This window comes from Aptenodytes forsteri, unplaced genomic scaffold, assembly GCF_000699145.1.
Source record: "Aptenodytes forsteri isolate BGI_AS27 unplaced genomic scaffold, ASM69914v1 Scaffold15, whole genome shotgun sequence".
Lineage (NCBI taxonomy): Eukaryota > Metazoa > Chordata > Aves > Sphenisciformes > Spheniscidae > Aptenodytes > Aptenodytes forsteri.
In genome coordinates, this window is record NW_008795129.1 from 12732226 (window position 1) to 12756665 (window position 24440).

At 40.9% G+C, this 24440-nt stretch overlaps 1 protein-coding gene across 1 annotated transcript in view; it reads right to left on the reverse strand.

Annotated features, from left to right (window-relative positions):
• Positions 1–18222, reverse strand: part of NT5C2 (5'-nucleotidase, cytosolic II) — a 42180-nt gene extending 23958 nt beyond the window's left edge. Inside the window, exons 1-2 of the mRNA XM_009277835.2 lie at positions 18106–18222; positions 6835–6908 (exon numbers count right to left, since the gene is read on the reverse strand). Of these exons, the coding sequence (XP_009276110.1) occupies positions 6835–6908; positions 18106–18206 (175 nt within the window). The 5' untranslated portion in view covers positions 18207–18222. The remainder of the gene's footprint in view (positions 1–6834; positions 6909–18105) is intronic.
• Between the last annotated feature and the right edge of the window lie 6218 nt (positions 18223–24440).

A 24440-nucleotide genomic window follows, 5' to 3' on the forward strand; every position in this document is an offset into this window, starting at 1 on the left:
GTTTTTCTGTAGTGTGCTAAAATAAGACATTCACAAAGCAGTAACACACATATGATCTCAGAGTTAAAGCCTTCTGTACTCTCAGCTTTGGTTCCTCCTACAGAGTAAGCTGTTTGCGTCATCACAAGGGTATTTGCGACTTAATAGTACTTCTGTTGTGGTATTAAGATTACTAGATAAGGGGGTCTATTAGAGTGAAAAATACCTCCATATTTCCATCTGTCTGGCAAAGAGAAGAACTGGCCATTGGTATACTAACAGCCTGCTGACCCAGCTTGGTGTTATTCTCATGTTTTTAAGCGCAAGAGAACAGAATATAGCAGTTTTTGAAATCATCCTTACACTGTGAAGACTTGTCCTTTCAGCAGCTTCTAACCCTCTTGATTCTTCAAGAATCCACAGATAGCAGATTAGCAGTGTGTCAGATGGTGATTTACTGGGACAGAGCAAGCAACACATGCTTTCTCCACTCCTCATTCCCAATGCCAGCATGTGAGATCCCACAGCTCCAGACCTCGGCTTGCTCGTTACACAGCTTTAAATGGTCAAACTCCGAAGAGCAGCAACACAAAGAGAGCAGGAACAATAGCCACTCAAGCACTGCACTGGTATTTGAAAAAACATCCAGCTCAAAGCATACTAGGAACAATTTAGCTTCTCCATCTGCCTTTAACTTCAAAACACTAACGGCTAAACCAGCCTCTGAAATCTGCAAAATCTGCACCTGTTAAACTGGAAACATGCAAATGTGAAAATGCAGACAGCAGATGTGCAGTAGTCAAGGCATCTCTCATTTTTTGTTAGGACAGTTTGAAGGCTACTGTTGTCACATTTACCAATTCCCTTCTCTAGCCACCATACTATTTCTGTATGACACAAAGAATTGTATTATCCAGAGAACTGGGAAAAAAGCAAAACTGCTTAGTACCACCCCAAAAGAGCCTCAAAGCCTGTAGTCCTTACATCATGATGAAACTGAACACAAACCTTTAACCTAAGCAGGAGAGCCTCGTTAGAACATTTGTATTGGGAGTCCAGTACCAATAAACATACAATAACAGTATCTGAACAAAACAAATATTTCTTTGCAGTTGTTTACATTACAAGCTCAGCAGCTTTTTTTAAGTATTCAGTTCAATCTTTCATGTATAAAACTCCCACATTTATACTTTGTTTTTCATCTGTGCAATCCAGAAATTTTTTATACAAGGTACAAATTCATTAGTCCCATTTCTCAGTTGTGGAAACTGAAACACAGAAAACTGATACAACTCAGCTATAGTAAAAATACTAGATCGATTGAAGAACCAGTTCTCAATTCAGCTGCCACCTTTTCTCCCAGATCACACGCAGCAACAAGCCAATTCTACCTTCTGGTTGAGTGTATCTTTTCCAGAGTCAACAGGTAAAGAAAAACATTTCAAAAACAAGATGTGGGTGTGAAAAATTTCCCTCTCCTCCAAACTGCAAGGATGGCTTAGACACAAACGCCTACTTGAGGAAGGGGCAAAACCTGTTTATGCATGTTGCACTTTGGAGTAAGTTGGGAAAGACTAAAGCTGTCTTTCCCATGTCTTTTCCCATGTGATGAGAAGGGAAATGCTACAGCTGAAAGCATAAGCAATTTTGCAATTAAATCTTCACAGTGCACCAAATCTTGCCATTAAGTTGGCAATGTTTCCATGACACAAGCTGTATGTATGTATTATGTTGTATTAATCATATTTGCACACAATAAACCCAGTATTTTTCAAGCCTCATTTCCGTTTCTTTTTTATTGAAACAGTTTTCAGCAGCCAATGATGATTTTATTATTGATTTCTAGAGAACGTGGAAGCAGCAGTGATTTAAGTACAGGAAAAGCATTCCAAATGAAAGCATCCTGCCTGCTGATATTACATCTTATCTACCTCAGAGATAGAAGATAAAACTTTCAACAAGGCTGTAACTTTTGGAGAACGAGAGTAGTCACAGAGGAATCTTTTCAAGCACAATTGAGTTTGTAATTCTTACTAATTCCCTCTCCATCTGCCAATGGCCCAGTGTGAAATTACAGCCAGTTTGAGAACCCCATTGCTTTAGCCCTGCTCCTGTCAAGGGACATCTATCCATCACCTCATTGTGCAACCTGTCCCATTTAAGACCTAGTAATGCCAAGGCCTCCTGCATTACTTGGATCCAGACCTACTAATTACAAGTGTAGCTCACACTGAGAAGGAAGCAGCCAAATAAAATGCTGTGTGAAACCAATCTCTGCTGCATTTCCAACAGGCACCACCAACTCCTAGTCTCGGGTGAGTGTTGCAGTGAAGATTCTCTACTAACACACCTTTATCTTTCTTCCTGCAGTTTGCAGTAAACACAAAACAGAGAAGGCTGTGATTCTTTTGGATTACATGCAACATTTTCCTTTACCAAAGCATGAGCAGTTTTGACAGTACTAGTAAAACAGGAAGGCAGACCAGAATTGTTACTGACTACTGGTCTTCTAGCCAGTCAGGATGAATAAGCAGAGATGAATCATTCAGATAATAAAAGAAACTGCTATTTAGCAAACAAAAATGCACTACAAAAGGACCCTCAAATATCTCTAACTTAAGGATTTAAACAGGAATTTTTCAAAAATTCTTAGTTCTGCCCTGAGAGCAAGTGCAGCCCTTCGCAGGTATTTGCAGATCCTGGTGTAACACCGTCGCTTTCCAAGGAGCAAGGGAACCCTGGGGAATCGGCACGGGCCTCGCTCCCTGGCTGGCAGGCAGCAAGGTCAGCGGCAGAGAACGAAGGGCTGCTGGGGTGACGGCTGCATAACATCACAGAAACTCGTCTTAACCTCTGCTAACAGCAAGGGCTGAAATAGCTGATGACTCTTGCTTGCGTCAAGCCCTCCAAGATTTTTAAGCAGAAACTATTTAACTATGCACACAAACCAGTCAAACCCTGCTGTTCTTCCTGCTCCTTCGACTTTCCTCCCAATAACATCTAGCTTAAAAGAAACATTCTTTTATGTACTAAATGTGATTCACTAACACAAGCGAACCAAATGGATTGAATAGGAAGGGGACAGTCAGCTTCATATACAACACAGATTTCTGAGCCTCCAGTATTAGTGTATCCAGCACATAAACCTAGGGAGACCTGGAAGTTTCCATACATGTAGGAGATCTTATTCACCCCATGAGGATGCAACAGCAATCCTTGATGGGAAAACAAGGAATCTAAAACCTGTGAGAGTTATTTCAATTTGCTTTCATTTTAATTTGAGCTCCCAGCAGTCAAATTAATTCTAGCTGTAATCACAGTGGCTACAAATTCAGCAATTTAATGTTCATAATTTCTCAGAAGAGAAGGCTAAAACCTTCAGGCTCTTTTCTTCAAGACAAAAAGGTTTGTTTGCCCATTAACAGTATTTCTCAACCCTATGCAAGGAAAGAGACAAACACAATGAGAGAACATAGACGTTATTAACAAGAATTCAAAGTTTAACCTAATTTTGACTTGAAAGCAAACAAAATCACTGTGACAATGCTATATCAGACAGCCTTGGATTTTTTCAATTCTGAGTTAAGTGGTCCTTTAATTTAATAAGGCTAAGAAATACTACCCTATAAAACAATGCATGAAATCGTATTTTATGTGCAATGTAACACGATGATACTAAAAATGCTGTCAGTTGGCAAGCTGACATTCTCAGTCATGCTAGCAATAGAACACATGATCACTGCAGTATGCGTGTAGTAGCTGGTACAATATACCTCAAAATGGAAATGCCACGTCCCTACCAAAATTAGATTCTTCTAGACAGAAAACAGCGTTGTTGTAAGTAGGTTTGTGTCCTTAAACTCATGAAGTACAAGAACAAAACTGACTCAGGCTTCTAAAGTTCAAAATAAGTCAAGCAATTCTGATTTCTCTGGTACTGAACCACCTCCTAATCAAGACTTTTGGTGTTACCAGTAGCCACTGATTTGGGAAGAAGGAAGAGAGAAGAGTGACAATGTGTTTTCTTTTACTGACACCACAGACTCCTCTTCACAAGATAGGTAAATTCAAGGTGTTCCAAAATAATAATTCTTCTGAGATGTCAAAGTGTATGACTGTCAGCTATGGGATGAATGTCATCAGTTTATTTCTGATGTGAAAGTTCACGACAGAGAGTGGGGAAAGGATGTGGCATATAGTTTTTGGCAGGATCAATGGCTCTGACTGCCTTCAGTCATTGAATATGAAGATTGTGCTTGGGATACTTTTAAACAACTTTACAGAAAAGTGACTTAGCAATATCTGAAAGTAAAAATGCAGAAAACCAGGTAAGGCGCTGATGACACTGGAGGTGCTTCCGTTCTTCTTCCTTGGTCTATTTATGTATCTTGAATGGTGTCCAAAAGGCTTCTGCTCAGCATGCACCATCTGGTATGCAGATACCAGTTCCAGATGTTAAATTACAGATAAACTAGCCTTTTACATTGTTTTTTCTTTTTTAATCTAGACAGTAGCATGTCCATGTGAAAGAGTGTGTAAGGGATAAAGTGCCCAGACAGAAAACATGACAGGGTCTAATGAATGCACTACAACATACTAATGTAATACTTCACTTGCCCCACTTCTTCATTATAATTTCCACTTAATTAAATAAAATCATAATCATATTCTACCACTACACTCTTTAAAGCCCCTGCAACGAGTAAGTAATTTTTCTTGTGTACGACAGATACAGCAAATGATGGTCAGATTACAAAAGCCCACATGGAGAATAAAGGATGACTCTGAGACATAAGAAGACAAACAGGTAATTTTGTATGTTAATTTCCCCGTCGAGTGAAAAAAAAGGGAAATAGTACTTACCAGGCATAATGCTTTTCATCTGCAAAAGGCTTTCCAACCTAATTACATTCTCACAACTCCTTGTAAAATGATCTGCAGCTATTATCTCTGTTGTACCGCAGAAGAAGTCATAGGACAGCAGCTTACCCCAGAGCAGTCCAGATTTCCAGTTTTCTGCTCGGACCACATCTCATTTCTTTTTCTGCACCATACCCTGTCACTCAACTCCCCTGAACGCACTGACTTTGCCTGCTTAACTGTAGCACTGTGATCTTCCGGCCTTGGAAGCGCCAGGTTTCCATGTCTCTGGGTACTGTTTTAGGATGCTTGAAACATTCGCATTTTTTCCTCTCATCAAACCAAGCATCGTTTTGTCGATAACAACACATTTGCTCTCTGTTTACAGGAATAAGCAACACTTGAGTAAAATGAACAGTTGGAGAAGTGAGGATAGTGCTGAAGCTCTCCTTCTGTCAGGATGAAAGTTAGCAACACGCTTCATGATCCACGCCAGCCCCACTGGGATCACCTGAGTCCTTGGGAAATGCCGCCAGTTTGCGAAAGGCACGGAAGTTTTTCCACTACGGAAGTGAAACCCACAACTTTTTTTTTTTTTAAGCATGTGTTCTTGAACAACTGTTTTGTGCTCCTTAAAGGCACTGCCACAAGGCTGTCACAGCTGGGAAACACAAACACTGAAAACACGCGCCTGCAGTCAGATCCAGCACAGATTAACAACAATACACTTCATGACTTAAAAAGTGGCAGGAACTTTAAACAGATGTATAAAAAAGGTGTTGAACAACCAAACCTTTTATATGTAACTACTGCCTCATGGATAACTGCTTAAAAGAACAAAAGCAAGTGATCTGAATATAAACTGCAATTACCTGCCACAGCCTCCAAAACTACTCCTTGCAGCATTGTGTTGAACTATGAGCACATGGAAACCTTCCGGCACTTCGCTTAGCCACTGACCCCGGCTCCTGTGCCCTCACACTGTCCCTAGCCACATTACTTATCTCTCATTCCTTCTCAGTAGACACAGTAACTAGATGACCATAGCTGACATGCTGCATTAACCTATTACTAGGTGACCCTGACACTCTACCTCACATTTTCGCAGTTTATATTCACAACAATTCTAAACTGAAATATCAAGGGTGATAGGAACTTTTTATCCACAACCTTGGAAGTGGTAATGAGAAAGGAGGCAGGACTGTACGTGACATCCTCGGTTACAGCCTGTGTGATACTATAACCTAGGAAAGTGGAAGTGGGCTTTTTATCTCTTCCTTCCTTAAAATACGTATCATGCAAGTCTGGTTATGCAGAAAATGGTAACTTTACCCCCCCTTCATCAAAAGTCTCAGAGAACTTGCTTGTCGAGTATTTGAAAAATGGAGAAGTCATGCAAAAAATTTTATGAAACTAAAAGGTCTTATGCAACCTCCCAAAGCCTATCTGCCATAAAGAATGGGCAAAGCTTTCTAAATTAACTTGTTCAGCTGACACGAGACACTCCCCCTGCCTTCCCTCTTCTCAAAATGAGTCACTGATGTGGCCAACCGAGGAGTGGGAAAGAGGAAAACCTGTTCAAAAATGACCCTCCCAGGACACAGGAGAACCTGCTAGCTGAAGGTGTAGCCTGCCATAGGCACCAAGGAGAAAAGAAATCACCTCGTTATTTAAAGCCAAGCTTGCACCGGGGGCAATATCAAAATATAGTGGAATCTAAGGAAGCAATTAGACTTATTAAGCTTTGGTTTCCTTGACACACATAATCACTTGAAACTGTACTACAGCAACATGGCTTGTGACCAAATACAGCTTGTAGGTAATAAATTTAAGGGAAACACCTAAAATGAAAGTGCAATGAATAGTGAATGATATATTTGCTAATAGAAGAAGCACCTGCTAACTGGAGTAGCCCAACCAGTAACTGGTTTTTGCTCAACAAGAGGCAATATTCCAAACTAAGTCGATGACAAAAAAAATTAAGAAGATACTCACCAGCAAGTGTATAATCCATATCAAAACCAAAGCACTTTATCTTTTCCATGGCTAAACTTCTGTTTACAAAGACCCTGTAAAAGAGAGAAGAAATAAAGCCATAGGTATAAGCATTTTCAAAATAATCACGTTTTAGAACAAACACATTCTGCCAGCTGTCAGGATGTCTGGCTCTCTTAGGTCAAAATCAGAAAATATACCTGAAAACAGAGGCATGTTTCACGTTTTGCCATGAGTTCTCCTGAAGCAAAGCCATGACTTTGCAGGATTATTCTAATTATTGGTATGCTGTCTAAAGACATACACGCATGCATGCACACACACACACGGCTTTGCATGTGACCTGCCAAAATTCCTAAGAATAGAAGTGCAAAATCTCCTGAAGCAGAATTCAGAGCTCAAGTGAGAGGAAACTGGAAGCAGAGGATGGGAAGCAATACAATTTGCTTGATTAAAACAAATTTTTACAAAGAGGTAACAAGGAAAGGAAAAGAAAATAACATTTCTGCGAATAAATTCACAGCATTTGAGCCTTCTTTGGAACTGTATCTGGAAATTCAAAGCAAACCTAAACAGATCCGTTTCCACATTTACACCAATAGCGTTAAAAACATTTAATAAAGCTCTGACAAACAGCGACTGAGATAAATTTTCATCCACAAGAATATGCTATTTCTATTGTGAAAATTGTTCTTTTTATTTATAAATCCCCTGCGGCTCCTCGGCAAAACTGCTATTTTTTAAATTCCACTGTTACTATTAATGCTTATTGCAATAAAAATCTAAGCTGAAGACTTCCAGGCCCTTTTTGATGACAACATTTTAATACACCATATTCAATTTAGTTCAAGTAAATAACATGGTAAAGAAATAGGTCAGAGAATACAACAAAAGCTTTTCTTGCTTCCTGTTCCAACTACTACAGTAACTAAGCTGCTTATGTTTCCCCAGAACTTTAAACCATATAGCAGATCTGTAATTCAACAGGACTTCTCTCCACCGTCTGTCTTATCTGAACTTTAAGAACAAGAGTCAAAACTCGGCTGCGGGATGGAAGCTGAGCTTTCTCAACACCGATCTCGGACAGAAATCCCACGTACTGCTCGAGCTGTGATGCCGAGACAAAACTCTCCTGTATGAGAAAAGTCCCAGAGCCTTCAACTGTACTCTGATTTCAGTACGTGAAAATTCTCCAAATATTTAATAAGTGCATTGCCCTCAGCAGAGTAATTATCCTCTTAAAACTGAAATCGGCAGCACTGCCGTGCAGGAGGAGTGGCGCAGGGACAGCGATACAGCAATGGAGACGGCAAGTGCAAAACCAAGCACTCATACGTTCTGAAAAGCTGAAAGAAACCACTGGGAGATTCTCCTCCACATGCACATTCTGGGCAGGTGGCCGGCATAACGTGCCCGTTTAACTGCCCGTGTCAATCCGCCACAGCTCACATTTTAACAGCAAACTGCTAACATCAAACTATCACACTTCTATGCGAGTCGTCTTACCTCATCTCTCACCGATGTGCTCCTTGTTTAGTTCGCAGCAGTCTGATTCATCTACTTGTCTGAATCATATTACACAATTCCTTTAAAACTTCCCTAGTACCAATGCAATTTTGCTTGGATCTGATTTGACTTCAGAAGATCATTATGTCTGAACCAACCCTTAAAGTACTGTATATCTTCTTGGACAGCGTTCTAGAAAACACATCTGTGGCTAATTTAACCAGTCACTGGATATCGTTGTTGTTCCACACAAATCCACTTGGAATACAGTTTCTCTGGCAATAGTATACTTTCCCCCTAACCTTGCACACTCTCTCTGGGAGTCACAGTTTCCTGGCAAAGTGCCTGCCTTTGACAATGGGGCTTGTCACTAAGGGGCCTCAGAAGTTATAGATGACGCTCTTTTCTGATAGATTTATGTATTACCTAAACAAGACAAAGTGATGGGAAAAAAACTGGAAACTGGTAAAGAAATGCCTTTTGGAAATATGAGATGGGATCGTAAATCACTAAAATTCACTCCTGAAATAGCTGGCTTTTGAGTAGGTGGAGCAAATTATCCGAATCTGCAGTTTGAATCCGTGTTTGTCTTTTAACATCGAGATAGCTCTGATTTACAAGAGGCCAACACTAAATGCTATTTGGTACTAAACACAGTCTCATACTTTGTGTAATGAAGATGATTACATTCTGTTGCTGCTGATGCCAGGAAGCATTATTTACTAGCTAATTCAAGCACACGATTTCTGATCTCATGTTTGTGCAGTTTGTTTCTGAAAGCGGAAAGCTTTAAGAAGGAATAACATGCCTCTGGGGGACACTAGCAACATTTTTTGTCCAACCTGCAGAGTCCAGTTTTGTTCCTGCCTTTAGGCTTAGCCCCCAGAGCAATAGCTTTCCGTCCTTCTGAACAGGACTGGAATAGGAAGGGAAATTTAAAGAAGCTCAGAAAAGCGTTTCAGAATTGCAACATTTGGGAACAGTTTCCCAAATGAGGACAAAAAACAAGCACTAAGACGGAGCTGAATGCGCTTATAAAAAGGGTAATACGACAGTGCCTGTGAAAGGCAAAAACAAGGGAGCTGTGACCCAAGAGATCGCTTCCAGTCCAGCCTGCCTATGTTTAGATGATGACAACACCAAACTGACCAAAAACCGTGGAAAGATCTCCAAGCCTCTGACATTTTTTCATCACTTGCTTTCGGAGTATTTACAAACTGAACCCTGGGATGAAAAAAAAAAACAACCAGCACACGTTGATACTGAAGATCTGGAAAAGTTTACTAAAGGCAATGAAATGAACAACATCTATTAGCATACTTTTGTTCCAAAATAAGTCTTATGACTAAAACATGAAAATTACTATACCAGCCCCCTCTTGGTAACAGCCGGTGAAGATCTCTCTCCTACAACTCATAAATACTGCCTGTGACCTACAAACTGTACGTGGCAGGGTCTAATCATGCCCCAACAGTGCACAGGACCTGGCAGATATCAAGGCATCCTACCGACTGATTTGACGTGGTAATTACTTCACCCACCAGTGCTGGAGTGAAACAGAGCAAATATTTTAAAAAGCTAAAGAAGGCTATTACACAACATGTTCAGGACAGGAAATGAGAACACTTTAATCAATTTAAACTTGGATATGCCTTGGCAGATTAAATGGCAGACTAAACAGCGGCAAAAAAAAATTCTCTTGTGAAGGCCCAGACAGGTACTGGGTTATTTTGTAGACACTCAGGACCTCAACTTTAAATCCTGATAAAGAAAGACGTCTCCCATGCACGGTGCCCCCATAGACACAAGGGGCTAAGTAGATACTTACAAATATTTACTCCCAGAAGCTGACCAGCTTAATTCAGGGGGTTTACTCAAAGTAGTAAATATCTGCAGTATCCTAGAAACTGAAGATAAAAGTTGAGATTAAATCACCACGACAGTTTCTGAGAAGAGCCAGGTGCTTCTCAGAAGCTGCAGACTTAGCCCATTTCAAAGCTGTGCTTAGATCCTAATCGAAGGTACGCTCAGCCTGATTTCAAGAATACTGGTCAAATGCGTCTGTTGGCTACAAAAATGTAACATCTCCACAGAAGACATGGTATAGAGAAATAACAAGAGTTATTTTTAATGACTATAAAGCAAAACCAACACTAAGACCCTAAGAACCCTAACCACCTGAGAGAAAAGATCCTCTGGTCTCTAAAGGAAAGGATGAAATGACAAGTTTTTTACAGCTCATCTAGATAAACAAAAATCAAAGCAGCTTCCAGATTACAAACAGTCAAGATAAAGTCAGAATAAGAGGAAAACTAAAATCACCCAGCATTTTTAGGCAAGGAAGTTTTAATCTAGAATAAGTTTTCCACTTCCCAGAATCAGAAGAAATCACACTTTCCCTTCCCCTGATTTTGTTTTTTTCCATTTAGAAAATAATCATTTTAACTAGGAGCACTGGAGTTAAAAATTAAGCTGATCTAAAAATTTAACAGCACTGGGCACTAAGACAAATCAAACTGCAGGTATAGCATGAGAACACCCTCTCCATTCCTTGTGCTGAGAGGCAGAGGTGTGTATTACCTAAACCCAACTCCCCAGCTCTACTCCTGTCTGCAACCAGAGCAACAGGACATTGCCTTTCTCTTGCCTTCATCTTTTCCTTCCTGATGAAAAACCAAGCTTTATACTTCTGTTTTGAGGAATATCCCTGTGAATCTCCCACAGTTTTGCATTCTCTGTGCAGTGTGGCTGGAGCGGTCCAAGGTGTCGGTGCTTGTGGGGAAGCCAGTTGAGGGACCATATCCAGCCCCATCAGCTCCCTGAGCCAGCACACGGTACAGCTGGGAGTGGGGAGGCAGCAGCCTGGACTTGGGGTGGCTTAGCCTGGCACAGATCCACACCTTTAGAGAAATGGACTTGAGGAGCTGTTTAAGGGAAACCATGAAGCACATTTCCTCCCTAATGAGTTCTCCCTCAAAGTTCTCCCTGCAGCTTGGCCACAGCAGAAGGCTCTCAATGATGACAGTATTTATTTTCTTTTTGAACTCTACGAATTGTGCTGGATAAGAGAAAAATGTGTTGTATTGCAAGGAAGAAGGAACTGCTGAGCATGCATAAAGGGAGTCACAGAGCCCTGATATCCTCAACACTGCAATTCACAGTCCTTTATATTTTTACAAGAGAACTGATCTCGGTTTTGTTACTGTTCTTGTCAATCAATTCCGAGGCAGGAACCTAAATCCCAACTCTTCTCGAGTAACACAGGAGAGGAGCAAATGCAGAGAGGGAGAAATGTTTTTATTTTATTTGTGCAAAATCTCAAAAGCATCCTGTGCCCTGAATGAAATTTGCATGTATAATATCCTTGTAATATGACCGACAAAATAAACAAAATGCACAGAATTATACAACTAAGGAGGAACTTGGCACGTGGCTCACAACTCCTCATAGTGAGAAAATGAAAATGAACAATGTGAGGCGAGGTTTCTGGAACAGAGCACTTCTATAATGATTTTCCAAATGCGTCTAGAAATACCTTGCAGTAAGAAGCATTCTTTGTCAGGAGAGTATGTTTCACTGGAAATTAAATAAATGCAAAGAAACTTGCAACAGTGCTGAGTGGAACAGCAAATACAGTGGGAGCTGGCTAAGCATGACCTACATGTGTGTTTAAAAAAGACTGTGGTGGACAGTTGGGTTCGAGCCAGCCACGCAACAGGGACTAACTAGCCAGAAGGCTCAGGTTCCTGCTTCCTCAAAGTTTAGGCACTTTGGTTAATCTTCACTTTATGGACAACTTCCATATTTTAATAAGCTAGAAGAGTTAAAAAGAAATAAGAGGGAACTAAATGGATTAGCTTTTAAAAGCCTCCCATGTCCAAGTTCCCCACGGCCTCTTTAAAAAGGCTAATAATGAAAAAAAATCCCACTACTCTTATGACAACTGATGTTCTCGGTATTACTAGGTAGTCCCCAGATGTTGTGTGGCTGGGGGAGATGTCTCACTACATGACGTTATAGTTCTGGTTACAGGTGACTTCCACCAACAGCAGTGAACTCAGGTGAATCCCTCACTGACCTTACTTATCTGGCACAAATCATGTAAGCAACCTTAAGAAGATACTAACATATATCAAAATGCTTGCCTTTGGGTGCTGGATGCTTTGGTACCTGTCTTAGAGGGGATAAGAAATAAACTGCTTTGAACTAGTAAAACCAATGTAATCATTCTTTTGCTGAGTCTTGCCTCTTTAGGCAGGTAATGACCATTCCATATATTACTATTTATCATACCATTTTGGTCTTTTTTTTACAATGTTAGATTTTCAGAGTTCCATTTTATTCTTTCTTCAACCAAAGCACAATATTCTGACAGGTCAGTATGTTTGTAATTGTATTTAGAGATAGTGTTTGGGCTCGAGATGACTTTAGGCAGATGAAACAGTATCAGACGGGGGAGACAGAAAAAGGGCATCAAAATTTCCTGGCCACTTCTAGTAACATTTCCAACATAGCGCCTGCAATTTCACAAGACTAACCGTCCTTACACAATTATAGTGACATAAAACTGGAAAATCATGTTACGACTGGAACTTAAAAGTCTGATGAGGCTGTCTCCAGAAACACGACTATGAGCACTTCCCTCTGAAACTCAGTAGGAATCAGATGGAAGGAGATAGCCTTGGCCATTTCTGTTTCCATTGTTTGGGTTTTCTTCCCAGGCAACAGCAAAGTGCCAAGAAGCTCACATATGGATTCCATCCCAAAATAACACCCGTCTGCTCTGTGAAACTATTAAAGCTAGGGATCATGGCACATTTTCAATGTAATTTCTTTATTATTAATTTGGCAAGTGTTCTGCTTTCTCATAAGCTCGCCCATTCTGCCACCTTAACACCCCCTCTCCCTCCTCTATCCAATGTCCAAAGCACTAAAGCAAAATAAATACAGAGAGCCACATGCTGCCCTCCGCTACACACATGCCACTGCACGAGTCCAAGGAGGCTGCACAAAGACATATGAGGACAGACCATAGCCAGCACTGCCTACAGAGCTACCTCATTTACAGTTACATGAAAATACCACACATCGCCTATCTGAACGTGTCTGATGAAAAGAGCATTTTCAGACCGGTAAAGATTTTTTTTCTCATTTGCCACCTCCATTTTAAAGAGACTTTATATATAGCTACCCAAATAGATAAACAGTTTCAAGCCTCATAGCCTACTTTATATAACATTTCCACCTGTTTGTAATCATGATGATCCAGTATCAATAAAGTGAAGAAACAAGATTAGCAGTGAATAGCCCAGAGTTCACAAATTCGAACAAACTAAAATACATCTTTAATCCTAGAAATCAAAACAACCAATTGGTAATCCTTTTGCTTTGTCATTATTAAAGTATATACCATTTTTTTTACCCAGGATCCCAGTGTATATTAACAGCTTAAATTACTTAACTCATATTACCACCATAAGATGCTTTGAAAGCAAATTGAAGCACAAAACTATGAAGCAACTTATTCAATACTCTATGACCGGTCAGCACAAGAATTAGGATTAGGAATCATGATGCCACATCCCCTGCGTTAGCCAGTAAACAACAGAGCAAGAAAACAAAACTAAAACAACAACAGAAACCCCATGTTCAGAACGAGAAATCTCAAATTACTCTGATGCAAAATGGTAAAAGCATCCCGAAGTCTGCATGCTTAACAAAAAGGCCATCTCAGCCTTACTGCCCTGTTAAGCCAAAACCACAGAATAAAAGTAAATGCAAATACCTGTTTCCTGGATCTTGGTAACTGTCAGTAACAAGAGTGGATGGAACACCAACTTTTTCCATTATTTGCTTTAACTAGATGTGGTTGCTATTTAAACCCTAAAGAGCTATGTGAGATAATCCAGAGGGTGCCTAGAAGTGCTCACTCCGAGTTAAAAAATAGACACTAGGGCAATTTGGTGGCTCAGAGTCAACCTAGTTCTTGCCTAATTACAATCACGTTAAATGACAGTACTCCTCCAGAACAAATGACCTAGTGATTATCCTCTACCCGGAAAAGTCAACAAGCAGTGCGTGAGGGAGGTGGCCTCACAACCACACACACTAAGGAAAAGCCACCTAACAGCTACACATCCATTTTATTTCCGAATTAAAATGTATGTTGCCAATAGCACAGTAATGCAGTATCCTCTTACCAGTGACCTCTGCTAGAGAATGAATAACATCTAGCTTGTATATTAATTCATCTTTAGACCTCACCTCCAACGGGCGCCAACAATGTTGTATAACGAGGTTTGTGGCTGATAGTAACACTAGCTAACTGAAAGTCTTAGTTAAAGTCATCAGAAACACCCTGAAGATAAAGCCCCACCAATTCTCCTCCCCTACAGATTTTTCTGGTTCTTGATGTTGCTTTTAAGGCCCTTGAACTCTACAGCGTAGCATACATGTTCATATTTGCAAGCTTTGCTTAGTTCATCAATAATCTCAATACTCTAATTTCTTAAGCAGCTATACAAACTGACCTAAACACCAAGCAAAACTTTTGGGAGGAAAACAGCTACAAGAGGAAAACAGCTATAAATATTTGATTTTGAACATTCTTGCCTATGGCATTCAGACATGATTATGATACAGTCATCATACTCTGAGTCAGTACGCATTACACCAGTTAAACCAGTCTCAACTGGGATTTCTGCCAACAGTATTATATGTTGAACATCCATCCATCAAGTATGATACAATAAGAAGCGCAACACCTGAAAAAACACATTCCTAGTATGAATGACCACAGTAAAATATGACTATTAAAGTGGCATCTTTGGAGCTAATTTTTTATAATGTTTTTTAAAAGTTTCATGCCCACAAGAACATTATTTTTATTTTTTAAGGTAAATTATTTTCCTTGGATTGGAAACTTTTCCCCTTATTTTATGCTGCTTCAACATTTACAATTCAAGCATATCAAATCTGGCGTAGTTCATGAGAACCAGAAAGTTAAATCAATTGGTCTAGGTATCTCCACTGATACGTAAGTAAGCATGAAGTAAACAAATAGTGGAACAAGTTTTTAAAATTTCACACTTCAGAAAACCAAGCATTACTAGCAGCATTTAGAAAATCCCAATGAATGACTTTGAGCCCAACTGGGCTTCTGACATTGGTATCAAAAGCTAGCCCCAGTTATGCTCATCTGTAAATGTGGCCCAGCTGCCAAGCTCCTCCAGCCTTCCAGATTGGGCCCATAAAATCACTGGAACCAGCTTTAAGGTAAAAAAAAAAAAAAAGAGTTTTAAATTCAGTGTTCTTTTTTATTGTTTTTGTTTCTAAGTCGCTTTAGATTCATGTTTTCAACTTTTTTTCTTTAGCTGCTAGAGTAAGAAGAAAAAGAGAAAAAAAGAGAGACTGAAAGAGAAAGAAAAAGAGAAAGAAAAAGGAAGGAAAAGAAAAGAATCTTGACAATGAATGCCTTGTCTTTTATATCTCTCTTTTTCATAAAATTGACAGTGCTTCAGCAATATCCAAGAGTCAGAGCATACTTGGACCTCACTGAAACAAATTTACATCCTAGAACTGATGGCTTTGACCAGCACACATATTCTACATCTGAACAATTATTAAAATACTAAAAAATATAATATAAAGCAACAAGGGGAAATAACTTCAGTCCTACCCTGTCATGTTAAGTCTGCACTTATCTTTTAAGTAACATCACATCTGTTAACACTAAGATCACAAAAAACACCAGAAATAGAAATCTGACAACACTGCCTCTGGAATGAGGTTGTTTCAGATTCTTACAATACTGGATTATCAAAATAACTCCCATGAAACTGGTACACCAAAGCCATTAATAGCACAGATTTATACTACAGTCTTGGCATCAGGTTCTCTCATCCTCTCCTGTCCCCTCCCTCTCTCTCTCTTTTTAAGAGGGGATAGTAATTTCAAAACAAAAATGTGCTTCCCCTTAATGTATTTCCAGTGTTGTGCTTTCCATGAAAATCTGAAGTGCTAGCAACGTTTCTGCTCAATATGTTTTGTATAAGGTATTTCTAGATTCTAAAAAGGGGTACTTAAACTGTACCACAGACTAATTTTGGACTACCAGATCCCAGCTCCTAGTGGGAAACTCTCCTTTATATGAGTGCACTCTGATCTTCCATAAGGCAATTCTTTCTGAAAGTAAAGATTTCTTACATGAGTAAGGGTAAACATGATGAGGACTTCAATGTGTTAGCTCTTAAGGACAAGTAGTGCTTCCTTTGGATCTTGTACAACACTTAGCAGACTGTCAGCACCTAACCATAACAAATGTTGAGGAAATATTTAGAAAAAAAAAACCCAGGCCTTACTCTGACTTCATTTCCATCAGTCTAAACCAGGAGTAACACAACTAAAGTCACAGGTAAAATTATGACACAAAGGTAAACCTGTCAATGACTTCAACAAGGTGAAGGTTTTTTGCCAGGGAATGGTATAAAATCCCTCTCTTTTTACGTGCTATATATAGTTACATTCATCAGATGTTTCCATATCTGACAAACCAGCTGACACAGAGAGACTGAAATAATGCCACCACTTAAGACATGTCCCCAAACATATTCACTGGAAATTGGAAAGCTTCAGAAATGCATCACAGGATCCATTACTTAGCCTTAGACATTGCAACTTGCACAACCTGGCCTATCATATGATGCTAAGGCATTTTTCTCTAATTAGGTTCCATTTAGAGAATCAAAAGATATCTAACACTTCCAAAACACTTCCTCAGAAATACCACCGTATATGAATCACAAATGCAACGTGGCATTTAAGCATGAAGCTGGGAAACTTGACTTCTTTTTCTGTTTCTATATCAGACATACATCTCCCCAGCTCCTGCTGAATATACTCTGATCATCATACTGCATGACTTCGCAAATTAAACAAGCTAAACTTTGAAGATACACCTCCCACAAACAGAATACTGACAATTACTCGATGCTGTTGTTTTTAACTCCGTAACAGTCCAGACATGTGATAAGGATACAGACTGCATCCATCTTTTATGCTCTATGCCTGGAACCTTGGGAGCTCTGGGCTAAATTGTTGGCTCAACCAAACCTCCAATGTGATCTTGTGAAAACAATCTAGTGTCTGTACTTTAATTCCCAAACCATAAAATGAGAGTGATAACATTTCTTTTATTCCGTATTCTATCTTGTTTATTTAGACTGTAAGTATTTTACAGCAAAGATGGTTTTAGGCACACCTGCCACAGAAACGGAGGCTGAGATCTTGCCTAGTGCTTCTACATGCTCCTGTGGTGCACATGATTAATCACACTAGATACAATTCTCAAACACTTAATTTCTGATCCCATTTGATTTCCTCCTTATTTGTATTTGTACATTCCAGTGTCTAAGGCTATGCTCTCCCAGTGTGAACTGTGATAATTACTGTAACACTTCTGCCACTGAGTATTTCTTGACTTGAAAGCTTCTATCCCAAAATCTAACTTTGATTAATCCTCCAACTGCATTAAGAAAGCATACCCTCACTCGCTCTAGCACGTTATCTCCATTCTACTGTTTGTAAATTCCTGCAGGCCAATACTGTGCTATCTTCTAAGTTCTCTTCTACTAACACTTCTGCAAGGAAGGTGAGAACGACCTTTCTGTTTTACCAACAAGCAAAAACCAAGAAATGTGGGGTTTATGCTTAGTTTATTTCCCTCTGTCTCAGCACTTTAGTTCTGGGGTTACGTGAACAACTTACCGATGATAGGCTTCTCGGCGGTACTTTTTCAGAGCATGCCCATCCATGTTTGCAGGGAGATCTGCTGCATTCTGGAGTCGGTCGCTCCATGAGGTTGTCATCTTCAAATGCTTATTTATTTCTGAAAGAGGCAGAAGAGAAAAGCTTGCTTAAGTTCAAGGTTTGTTTCACCAGAAAGTTGTCTGTTTCCTGGTACGAAGAAATGCAATGCCACTCAGGAAGTCTTGCAAAGTACTCGGTGGAATGATCTGAGTTTGCAGATCAAGTAAGATGCTTCCCTCTGAGATGTTTGATGAGATAGGGTGTTAAAACAGAGAGCTGGGAAGGCTTTTCCACATGGCTGGAACTGCAAAGACATTCCTATCCATTGTGGTGAAAACGCATTTAGAAACAGAAACCTTGTTTTCATTGCTGAAAAGGGTTATTTTTTGACCCTAGAGTTACTAATATGCGTTAGCTATAGGTGATAGAAAACCTACCCTTCATACACAAGATAAATTAGGCAGGGCAAATCCTACAAAACCCAGTGGGACTGACCTTGCCACTTTTACCAGACAGTAAAAATAAAGAGCCTTGTCCCTGGCCATTTTATCTCCAAGCAAAGACAAAGCTTCAAACTGATGCTAAATTAGCAGAAACAATTGGAAGGAAAGTAGAAAGATGGTCTTTTGTCCTCTGCAGGTCAGCCACATTCAGGCAGAGCAAGAACATGCTGCAAACCTGTAACACTAGCAATGCAAATATTCACCAGCAGATCTTCACAAACATCTGCACCCCTTCACGAGTACTGGTTGTCAAAACCAAACCACCAGACAGTCCTCGTCAGGAAGGCCCTGCAGTGAGGAGACAGGAGTACCTTTCCCAATTGTGTTATTAGCACACTGGGGCAATCCTGCTTGCCCCCTCCTCCAGCCAGACGCATGTCCTGCTGCGTCCCTGGCACCAGGTGGGATGATGAAGCAGCCCCACGGTGAGTGAGTTCAGCTCACCAGTCCAAGTCCTCACCCATCAAAACTAACCGACCAAAAGCAAACAAAAACTGGGTAGTTCGCCACTGGTCAGCAGGCTGAACCCAGCTCAACCTGCCACAACTCTATCATTAGAGCTGGTGCGAAGAATGGGGTGGGAGGCGCATCCCACAGTTACACCAAATTAGGTATTACATTCTTGTGTAACCCACACAACTGCTAGACCTCAGGGCTTGGCTTGTTTGCTTTTCCTTAAAAGAAACAAAACCACCCACAAGCTACACGGGTAATGATACAGCAACCATTTCTAGACACCTTTAAAATATGACTGCCCTCATTTTACAGAAGGGAAACTAGATGATTTCAGCAAAGTAGAGAGTAGAGTGAGTGTCCAAACAAGCATTAGAAGTCATGGCGCTTTCGGTGGTCACATGCATGCTCGCTCTCCTAGAGGAAATCTGTATAATTTTTTAGTTTTAAATTTGATTAAAGAACAACAGTTGCAATTGTCACAGCATTTGTTAGTCTATTTACCTACTAGTTGCTGGTCATAAAAATCAAACAGACGGCAAACAACTTGTCTGTAAAAAGTATGTTCCTCCCTCCCCCAGCATTCTCTGCTTGTCTCCCAGTTACTATAACCAAGGTTTACAAATGCATCTTCTGCCACATCCTAAAGGTCACCAAATTTAGGCCCTGGCAGGCAGCCCAAGGGACCGCATGCCAGAGCTGAGAGCTCTCCCCCCCGAATTCCCTGCAACACACCCAGGAGAGGAGGTCACCGCAGCGAGAGGGCAACGGGCCATTCCAGCCAGCTGCAACTTCCACAACAGGGCATGCAGGGAGAAGCAGCTTCTAAAATAGCCCAGGCCCTGGCCACCAAGGGCTTATAAGTAATTACCAGCTATTTAAGCCGTGCCTAAAGGCAGATGGAAGGCAGCACAGGGCACAGAACCAAACAGCCCGCAAGCAACAACCTGTTCCACTCCAAAGGCAGGGCACTGCCTGCAGCAATGCTTCTTACAGGCAGCAAGGGCTGCAGCAGTCCTGATGGAGGAGAGGGGACTCGGGAGAGGAGCAGTGCCCATGCAGGAATGACAGACTCCAGTTCAGCAGCCGAGAGACATGCAGCACAGTGAGGGATCAGGTATGACCCCAAGACTGCAAACTACAGAAAGGGCTTGTGTCCCCCGAGGGTGGAAAATCATCTACCCCACGGACATTTCAAGATGGTCCAGATCATCACCACCTTGGTCTTACCTGGAGATATTTTAAAGCTACTAACCTAGAACTACAGATTCAGATCCAAAAGGCCTCTAAAAGGCAATTAAACAGCTCTGAAAAAACTGTTGCATGGCTGGTCTTACGACTCTTAGACAGGTCTGGGTATAGGTCTTCCAGCTGAAACAAGTCCAAATCTAAGCTTCCTGCCATTTAGAAGGGCTACACTATTCTGCTTACCCAGCCAGACACATAGCAAGATTCGAAGATTTACACCCACAGCCAAAGCCAGAGACTTTCCGTTCTGCCAGCCTCTTCTTCCCACTTCATCTGCTTCCCATCACCATCACACCACATCAGAGATACTGACACAGGTACTAGGATAGGACTGCTCCCAATGGCCATCCATGCCGGACATCTGATCACCAACAGTACTGATCACCAACATACTGTTCACCAACAGTATCCTACAAAATATCCTAAAATCCAGATGGCAGAAGAACTTTAGCAGGTTACCTTTAATAACATCCTTTCTAAAATGAGGAACCAGTGATGCAGTTTGAGCTCCTATGTGATAAACTCTCCTCTACAGTAGGAGAAACCAGACTGCATCATTCCGTGTGTGCTGGGATTCAAAAAGCTGAGACCTGAGGAAACCACAAAAATCTGAGTTTCCATACTTGAGCAGGAAAGGCCTGAATTATTTTAATATTCCAGCAGTATTTTGCTGTAGCTGTGATGAACAGAGTTCACAGGCAGGACAAGGTTTGTAGACAGAGGCAATATCTTTTATTAGACCAACTGGTATGGCTGGAAAAAATAGACAAGCTTTTGGGCACACAAGCTTGTCTAAGTTTTCAAACTCTATCAGTTGCTCTAATAAAAGATATTACCTCTATCTTCAGGCTTTGCCCTGATTTATTTATTAAAATCTTTCTTTTAATGTTCACACAGCATAAAATAAAAAAACCTTATGCTGAAGTTTTGTATTACGTGAACTCAAAGGCACTCTTACAGCTTAGCAGGCTCCACTGGCACTGTGACAATAGCTTACTGCTCTGAAATAAAACAGTAACAACCGACAAAAGATATTGTGATGGATGTTCCCCACCCAAAAGTCTTACTCACACAAAAAGTCTCACGGACTTCAATGAAATTGTTCTGATGCTTCAAAGGTGTAAAAATCAGCCTACCTGCGTGGGTAAGTGATATGGGACCTGATCCCTGAATACAAATTCCTTCTTCCAAATAGAGAGAGAAAAATAAGAAGGGCTGAATCACTCCATACACTTGTAAGCCAGTGATCTAAGAGAGCAGGCAGCCAGCCAGGCAAGATTCTCAACTCCAAGCAACTGAAATACGATGCATCTTTCTTTAGTTACAAATCTATTTTTGAAATCAATAATCTGTAAATAGCTTCACATAAAAATAGAAATCTTTACATAGATAAAGCATGTCAGAACACCTCCCCATAATTTACTGCAAACATGCTTCTTGCTAGTGCAGTCTTAATTAAGCATCTGATAGCATTTATGGTACAGGGTTAATTTTGAAAAAGTATTTAAAATTTCAGCTTCAAAGCTTTGATACAGAGCTACTATCCAGCACATATGCTTTGGTCCAAAAGAACATGAAATTTTTAGCACATATTTTGAAGTAAGTCCATTTGCATCTTTTGTCAGGTTTTGGCTGATTTCAAATATTAGCCATAGTGTATTGTTTTCAAGTACTCATGCATATAAAATAACATGTCCAGAAGCATTCCCCTTCAAGTTTTACTATTATTTTTCTTATCTTTTTTCGCCAACAAACAGTTAGAAATTTCTGCACCTGATAATACTTGATGTGTTCAGGTTAAATGCACTGTCTGTATTTTTTTCTGAGTTGGTTTTAACACTTCGATGATGCAATGCCAAATCAGAGGCACACGCACTAAAATGTAGAGATGAACAAAACAGCAGTGACAATCCCACTTTGTCCAGGATATTGTCCAAGAGCTTATATAGCACAAAAGAAAAGCATCGCTAACCAATCCCAAGGTTGTAGTGTACTCACACTGATTTGCCATACACTTTATCTGCCTCTTCTCACATGTTCTGCTTCAAGAATCCTTAATAACTTGTCAGTACGACCCACACATGTACGTGCACGGTGGAAAGCGAACAGAGAGAAAAATCATCACACCTAATGTCAGCTACTTAAAAGCTTTGTGTCTAGTCGGAGGCTGTGGGTGTACAAACGAGTCTTGTGGTGCCCTTGCCAAGCCTAGAGCAGTTCCTGGCTCCCCACTGCAACACTGCTCCATCTCAAGTGGCTTTGTGGGGTCCCAGCAAGGGAGGAAAGAACCATGTTAAAATCCTGAGAAAGGGAAAAAGCAAAGTGAGCAGGATTGAGGTTGGCTTGTTCAAGACTCAGATCAAATTCCTGGTCCAGGTCATGGCACGGCCTCACAAACAGGGAGGGGAAAAGCAGGTTTTTTCTGCAGCTGAGAGGACTGTCCACGTAAGGGTGATTAAGAAAGGTGAATGACTCACTTTCCAGGAGCGTCCCTCTCCCTCCACCAACGGCAGAAGTAACTTGCGTCTAGTTTAGGCTAGACAACTGGGACAGCTAGCATCAGGGGAAGTGAAATCCACTCAGGTTAGCATCATATCCTCTGATCCTCTGACATCCTGGGATGGACTGCAGAAAGTGGCCAGGACTGTGCCATCCCCCTCAATAGCATCTCCTACTGCCACTGTGCCATCAGGGGCTGGGCAGGCTTCTGGCCTCACCCAGCATAACAGTTCTTACGCCTGCGATCCCAAGGCATTTCACAAACTCTCGTTCACATAATACATTTAGGGGCAGCAAAAGCTGCTGTCCCCATTTTGTCAGCTAAGGATAGCAGGGCACAGAGAAGGTAATAACACAGAGCAAGTGGAAATCAAATGCCCAAGTCCTAATTCCTCAGTCTCTGTGCTAATAACCAGTCTGAGTTCCCACCACTGTCAGGATGAATCACAGAGATACATTGCATCTTCCTTGCACAGTATACTTCAACACAACTTCAAATTTCAATATTTAGCATCAACTGGCAGATGCTGAGAGGTCAGCTAAAAAGTATAGTAAATATAATTTCATGCTTAACATTGCCAGCTTCATAAATATAAGCATGCCTTGATATATGTGCCCTGCTTGAAACTGCACAGTAGGAATAATACCTAGACTGACACACCCTTAGCAAGCTCCAATCTCTACACTTTCCTAAACACACTTGACTTCTGCCCCCTCTTCAAACCCTACATTGACCCCTGGCTCTCCCATGTTGCACCCACACTCTCAAACTATTTACTTGTTTGCTGCGCAACCATTTCAGCCTCCTCTTCAACACCGCCACTCAGGTACTCGATCTCACCCGCCATGCCCACACTGAAGCTCTCTGCAAAGGCAATGAATCAGTTCACATATAAATACCAATAGTTACTCCTCTTCCCCTAACGTGCCGGCCCTTCAATGGCTACCTCCCCAGAACAGTCCTTTCTGTGCAGACTCCCATCTCAGCCAAGGGGTGACTCAGCTAGTATCCGGGAGGGAAAAGCCCTCAAACACTCCACAAACCCCAACTTTGTGTGTCACAAACTCACTGAAGGGATATGGCAGACAAGAGACAAGGATGAGACATCTTAGGGCTGCTAGAAGGCAAGGTGACATAAGACTTTCTTGAACTAAAAATGCCAACTAATGAGGAAAAAAAGTCTGTTAACTGGCATTTCTGAAGCCCAGGAGAACTATTCATGTGAGCTAAATACCGAAATCTCTGCTCATGCTCTGCTTGGGAAGAACAATGCAGAGAGAATGGGTGGGGGACTCCCCAGTCCACACTTTAATGTTCCTGATAACTCAGAACTACAAGTCCCAGATGTACATAAATCAGTATGGTCACAGAATCCAGGAGTACCATCAAAACACACTGGAAAACAGGACAAACTACTCCTTTAGCTCCTACCAGTGCAATGGAAAAAGAAAAAAGTCTTGTGATAAACCAACTTGCAAAATTTGGCGGATCTCCCACTTTTGCAGAGCTAAGGACAATAAAAAGGAGATTTTTTTAAGTATGGTAGGAACAAGAGAAATCCTAGCAAGGGAGTAGAGGCATTACTGAGC